The sequence below is a fragment of the Pterocles gutturalis genome, unplaced genomic scaffold, assembly GCF_000699245.1.
Source record: "Pterocles gutturalis isolate BGI_N339 unplaced genomic scaffold, ASM69924v1 scaffold25394, whole genome shotgun sequence".
In the NCBI taxonomy this organism is placed as follows: Eukaryota; Metazoa; Chordata; class Aves; order Pterocliformes; family Pteroclidae; genus Pterocles; species Pterocles gutturalis.
In genome coordinates, this window is record NW_010136469.1 from 1 (window position 1) to 6,700 (window position 6,700).

The 6,700-nt window shown below is 42.9% G+C and overlaps 1 protein-coding gene across 1 annotated transcript in view; it reads right to left on the reverse strand.

Annotated features, from left to right (window-relative positions):
- Positions 1-921: 921 nt before the first annotated feature.
- The window catches only part of ARL2BP (ADP-ribosylation factor-like 2 binding protein), a 7,307-nt gene continuing 1,528 nt past the window's right edge, over positions 922-6,700 (reverse strand). The window contains exons 2-6 of the mRNA XM_010082324.1: positions 5,915-5,976; positions 3,826-3,932; positions 3,317-3,402; positions 2,175-2,271; positions 922-1,002 (exon numbers count right to left, since the gene is read on the reverse strand). Coding sequence (XP_010080626.1) covers positions 922-1,002; positions 2,175-2,271; positions 3,317-3,402; positions 3,826-3,932; positions 5,915-5,976 — 433 coding nt within the window. The remainder of the gene's footprint in view (positions 1,003-2,174; positions 2,272-3,316; positions 3,403-3,825; positions 3,933-5,914; positions 5,977-6,700) is intronic.

Here is a 6,700-nt window from a genome sequence, read left to right on the forward strand (position 1 = left end):
GGGTCCTCACCTCTATACTGGGCCTGACGCATATGGTATGGAATAGATTATTGGCCACTCTGGGTCTCAGTCCCAAACCTAAGATCAAATCCTGGGCTGGTAACTGGGACTGTGCTCCCTCCCAGCTTCTCCTGTTTGCAGACAGCCAGAGAAGCTGAAAGACCTTGGCAGCCGCATAAACATCACTGTTATCAGCTTTCTTCTGAGAACAAATCCAAAACACAGCCTCTTCCTTGCTATTGTGAAGAAACTTAACTCTGTCTCAGCTGAACCCAGGACACCCACAAGTCAGTTGTTCCCATCAGCTACAGGTGGTCTTCAAAAATTAAAACGAATCTTGCAAATGCTCTGGGAACACACAGAGGATCAGTGAGGCAGGAAAATGCAGAACCATCCTCCCTGCTGCAGATGACAAATTCACCTTTTATTTCTTGGGGACACAGGCTGGTGTTTGTCAAAGTGATGCCCAGGCAGACACCACAGCTTTCCCCTTCACTCTCTTCTTGTACAAGCTAAGAACAGACGAAATGGGTTCCATTTATTTCCAGATCTTGCTATACAGGAAAGCTGGAGCCCCACGAGCTACGCAGCAAAATTTGCTGCACGCTCTGCATGGGCAAAGTTGTAACAGCTTGTCCACAGAGGCACGTTCAGGAAAGGGAATGGCATTAAGGGAAGGTGTGAACTGAAAAGGGACTGGACAAACTGCATTAGCCCCCGACAGAGCGGAGCTAAATAAAGGGTCGAGTTTCCACAACTATGAATACACTCATACAAAAATCGGTAAGAAAACGAGGATGAGATTTATAAAAGCCAGAGAGCAGACAGATTTACACACTAACATCCTTATGACCTTTAGTGTTTTAATGTCTAAATGAAAGCAGCAGCACTCATCTGGAGAAGGAAAGCAGTGCATAAATTCTAGGAGGAGGATATTGACGATTTGTTTAATGAAGTCACCACTAACCCACTGCTTAAATCCACACTTCGACCTTCTTTTTCCTAGGAAAATGGAAGAAAGAGAAATCCTTGACTCAATGCTCTTTTGGAATAAGCAGTTAAAAATAAATGAAACAGGCAATTCATGTTCTGTTTGTTACATGAAATCAATATAAAGCTACATGCTGTCTGAACATCTATGCCTGCGTGCAGCTTGCTCTGAGGCTTGACAACACCTAGCAGAGCATTTATTTTCTCCCTCCTGTATCTGTAGGTGAACCCAAACTTCAAGAGGCCATTGTGCAGGAATCCCTGGCATGAGTTAGCCATCGCTCTGCCAGCCATACATCCAGGTCAGAGCAGAGCCTTGCTTACAGCTGCTCAAGATCGCCCAGCCAGCAGGCTCGTCCAGTGCTCGAGGAACCAGGGAAATCTAGCTTCTGCGGTTTGCCTCTCAGGTGACCCCAAAAGTGCAAACCCCAACTGAAAAAAAAAGGGACTGGCTCTTTCTCCTCAACCTGCCCCTGTCTTCACAAAACTTAAAGCAGTGGGGGGAGGTGGCAGAGGACATAATTCTGACAATGGCTTTGACTCTTCTGCTCTTTTGTCAAATGGGACTGGACAGACACTGGAGAGCACTGACATGCATTTCATTTCCCTAGGAAAAAGCTCATCCAAAAACCTTAATACTTTTTGTTTGTTTGTTTCTCCAGTCCAGAGAGGGGGAGAAATACAAATTAAATAAGCATTAAAAGCTAATTTTGCCTTGGCTGGGCAAAAAAAAAAATGTATCATAGAATCACAGAATGACCTCTGGAGGTCATCTGGTCCACCCCCTCGCTCAAGCAGAGCCTCTCAGGACCATGTCCAGGTGGCTTTTGAGTATCTCCATGGATGGAAACTCCACAATCTCTCTGGGCAACCTCTGCCAGTGCTCAGTCACCCGCCCAGTGAAAAAGCATTCCCTGATGTTCAGTTCAAAATCACCATTCAAAGATGCAGAAAGCACGTGTTTCTGCAGAACTGCTCCCCGTGGCAGCTTCACCCATGTTTTCCAGAAACTACTAAACGTGTATTTTGAGTTTAAGTAGCCACCCAGTGAAGTTATTTTCCTTTTGACCCTGTACAGCCTCCGAATAAATGCTGTTACCTACTGTAATAACTCCACCTTTGGCAGAGCTACACAAAACCAACAGCCATTATGCCAATGAAAATAAACAACGTGACACACTTACAGCTCTGTAATCCAAGAACATTTCTTTGAAAGCCAGAAAGTCAGTAAATGTGAGAAGCATATCAAATATATCATTTGCCATTTCATCTTTGTGCTGTCTGTAGAGACGAGAAGTTGGGGAATTAGAAAACCATGTGGGAAATAAACTCATATTTTAAAATGGTATGAGGTCAAAAGGATACCAGGACAAGTAGAACAATATCAAAATTTAAACAAGAACAGTATTATGCCTCTTGTGTAAAGTAAAACTTTAGACAAATCTTATCTTGTAGTATTTCCAATCCAAGGACATGAATATGTTATATTTATGTAAATCCAAGATGCAAGAGTACCACATCAGGCCTTGAAAACCAGCCAAAGAAACTGACCTCTACATCAACAGAGGAAACACTCAACTATTAGCTATTTACTTATGTTGAGCGCTGAAACAGTCAGACAGTCCCTTGGAAGGTGAGGAAAGCTGGGGAGAGGCACAGAATGCCCGCACACATCCCTTAGGAATGAGGGACTGTACTAACAATACTTGTGAGAGGATCTGCGACAAAAACACTTTGGAAGAAAGACTCTGTGCTCCCATATCGACATACTTCAACAGGACTTTGTTAACCTTCAAGAGCTGGGTTGTTGGGTTTTGAGTGTTTTTTAAAATTAATTAATTCTTATCAAAAGGAGCTTTACCTTAAACAGTCTATCTTTTAAGCATACTATGCTTACACATATTCACAGTAACTTCTCAATGTTTTATTTAAAAAAAATAAAAATTGCAGGAAAGACATTATAGCACATGACTTTTAGAAGACCACCAGGCTATTCATGTGTCCAACAAAGAGCCTGAAAAAGGTGAGACCCAGCCTTTGAAGGGTCTGGCTTCAGAGTGACAATTATTCTGATTTTGCTTCCTGCCCCTTAAACCCCAACATACTTCAGCATGACAATTCAGAAATTTAGAGTAGCAGGACATGCTGAAGGCAAGAAAAGTGGTCAGTCATTGCCTTCAGGAACACTTTTTTTTTTTTTTTTTCTAATTAAAGAGGAAGGTCTTTCTAAAGAGAGAGCTGTCAAACCTAAACTTTAATCTAGATAAAGAGAGTTAATTGAGAAGCACATAACCCATCCCCAACCAAAAGCAAAGCAGAAACTTACTGCAACGACATTGTGAAAGCAGTCATATTAAAACCAGGAATCCGATCAAGCAATTTTTCTTCAATGTACTTCTCTACTAAAGAGATCTGAAAAAAAAAAACCCCAAACAAACAACCCCAACAACATCATTACAAATTTCAAAACACTGACACCTTATCGATGTACTACATTCTCCTCACTGGGCAAAGAGCTGCAGATTCCTTAGCTGGGGGTTGCTGGTTCAATTATTCACTATTCCACTGAGCTGAACACTTTCGCAGGGAATACTGGTGAGAACAAAACATCTGTAGAAATTCTCAGATGAAACACAGAGAAAGGAACCCAGAGCTCCAGAAAACATCTTTCTTGCTCCCAGATCATGAAAGAGACAGCAGGCAGCAGAGCAGGCAGTATATTGTCTCTGCTCCATGTAAACCCAGTATTTTATAAAGGGGGGAATACAGGGCCTGATGTTGGCCTTAAAAGAACAAAAAAGCAATACACGCAAAAAACAGGAAAAACTATCTTACGTATTCATTAAAAATAGAAGTATAGATGAGCTTGTTTTCTTCTGAGTCATCAAACTCCTGGTAGTGCTTCTCCATAAAAGTCCTCTGTATTAACAGGAAATCATCGTCTGGGCCACAACAAAAACACATCATACAGTTAGGAGTTTACTCATTCTTTCTGTAACACAAACCCCACATTCACGAGCCCTCTGCCTCCCTGTTGTAACCACGGAGCCCCGCACACGTGCAGAGTCAGTCACACCAGTGCTGCAGCTGCTGCTCAGCCCCGTTTCTGACCCATCTGTGAGCAGACAGAGGCTGCTGGCAGAGGGCAGCACTATTTCAGTGCAGGGGCCGAATCACCAGGGCAGCAGCAGAGCAGGCTGCCTTCTGACAGCAGCTGTGGGTTCAGAATGGAACAGGATGAACGTGTCCACCCAGCAAGGTCTACAATTGCTCCCTATAAGTTTAATTTATTCTTAGTATTAGCAAAAATGTCCTCCTGCTTTATGTTTTATTAATAAGGCTGTTTATTCTAAACTCCTTTTTGTTCAGGCTCACAAGTTAGCCCAAGTGAAAACCTCTTTCCTTCAAGAACCCAAAATAACTTTTTCTCCTTGCATTAAAAAATATTAGTGAAATTTCCAGATTTGTTTTTCAACTGCTGAGGATTTTTTTTTCCAGTTGTGGAAGAAAACAAAAATAAAAATGAACACAGTAGGTCACCACTGAATTCAACACAACAGGTATAAATATGAAGTTTACTTACACAGTGTTAAAATTCACCAGCCTCAGCTTTCTAAACTCTAACACATTAAAAAATAACTAGCATTCCTCCAGACTGAACTACATCACCAGGCAAACTGAGGCTGCAGAATCTATATCTCTCTGGGAAGGATGTGGTCAAAAAGATGATACGCTGTTCTGACAAAGCAGCTGATGGCTGATTAGCGTGAATTCTGCCTTGGCATCTTGTAAACTACTTCCAGCCCACACTGGCTTCTCAGTCAAAATTATGGTCTGGAGAATTTAGCACCTTTTATTGCCCAAGCTCACGCGATGAGACTGCTGCCACTCAACCTCCCTGCTGTGAAGAGGTCCTCCCATGTTACAACAGTGTGCATACATGTAAGTTACATGCAACAAAATCAACTCAGAAGGATAGTCTCAAAAAGTGAGAAGTGGCGAGACATGATGACAGCCACCTCCAGTTCTGCAGTGCTGCTGCAGACAGAGGAAATAAACCACTCTCCGGGTTCAGTAGCGACAGGACAAGGAACAACATGCTGAAACTGCAGCACGGGCACTTTGTGTAACAGATCATGAAAGGCTGCCTGCAGCAGCAACAGCTGGACACTACAGCAAACTGCCCGGACAAACCACAGCAGCTTCTAAGAACATCCTGACAAAGGCATTAGGAGAGGTTTAGGCAGAGCTGGGGAAGGGAAGGCGACCCCTCAGAGTCTCCTCCATCCCCTTTATAAGAGGGTATCACAGAATCACAGAATGGTTTGGATTGGAAGGGACCTTCAAGATCATCTATTTCCAATCCCCCTGCCATGGGCAGGGACCCCTCCCACCAGCCCAGGTTGCCCAGAGCCTCATCCAGCCTGGCCTTGAACCCCTCCAGGGATGGGGCATCCACAGCTTCTCTGGGCAACCTGGGCCACTCTGCACCCCCCTCACAGGAAAAAACTTCCTCCTAATATCTAATCTAAATCTCCCCTCTTTCAGCTTAAACCCATTAGCCCTCGTCCTGTCACAATCATGCCCTTGTAAAAAGTCCCTCTCCAGCTTTCAGGTATAAAAATCCCATAAAGTTTTTATCTCTTTGTGAGATTTACAAGTGTCTTTACTGTTTGGACTGTATTGCAGTGGTGCAGACAACAACTGTCAAGATTCCTAAGCACACTGTTGTGCAGACAGCACACACAAGACTTTTGTACACATTTTTACTACATTACCAGGTTAGTGGTCATGGGAACAAAGGAAGGAAAGCTTCCATGAGGGAGACAGGGGCTATTTTGGCTCTGTACATCTGCTAAGAGAAGAGCAGCTTGCAGTATGTTCAGCACCCATCTTGTTGCCTATCACTGCTTGCAGAGCTTACCCATTATAATATCCTCCAGATACCCAACAACTGCATCAAACTCTGCATCAGAAGGGGAGAAGCTGAAAGTGAAGACAGACAGGATTGCATAAATATATATTTCCAACCACAGCAGAAATAAAAGTTAAAATTAAAAAACCTTCACAAAAGCCTAAGCACAAATAAGTCCTGTAATTAGAAGACAAGTGAATAATTTCCTAGTTTCAACCTACAAAATCATCCACATCCCCGATAAGACTGCTTCCTGGGGATTCTCACTGGGCCTCTGCTGTATTTCCCCCCCAGTGAGGTGCCTAATTGAAAAAAAAAAAATGAGCCTTGTTTTACTGGCATCACTGTCAAGGTAATTCCAGTCCTGGCACAGAAGGATGTAAAGAATGTAATTAGGACAGCAAATTAAGCATTTTTCCAACCCACAAATCCCAGCTGCAACCGCAAGCTTTCCTTCTGCCCTCTTTCCTGCTTAACTCTACATGGCGATCACAAAACTCGAGACACTCTAGAGAATATTTTGAAATACTCGGTCTTGTGGAAGTGCTTAAACTCAATGTATATAACTGAAAAAACTTAAACATTTATCTTGCGCAAGAATCATCCCTACCTGCTACAAATAAATGGCATAATCTCCTAAGGTCATTTGATCACGAGCAAATATTAAACACCATTGTGGAGCTGAAGTAATCCAGGGAAGAAACTTTTGGTATCAGCACTTCAGGACTCTGGATCCCTCTGCTACATATTGAGCTGCTTTTTCAGACACATGAGATAATCCACAGGATCTCCTTG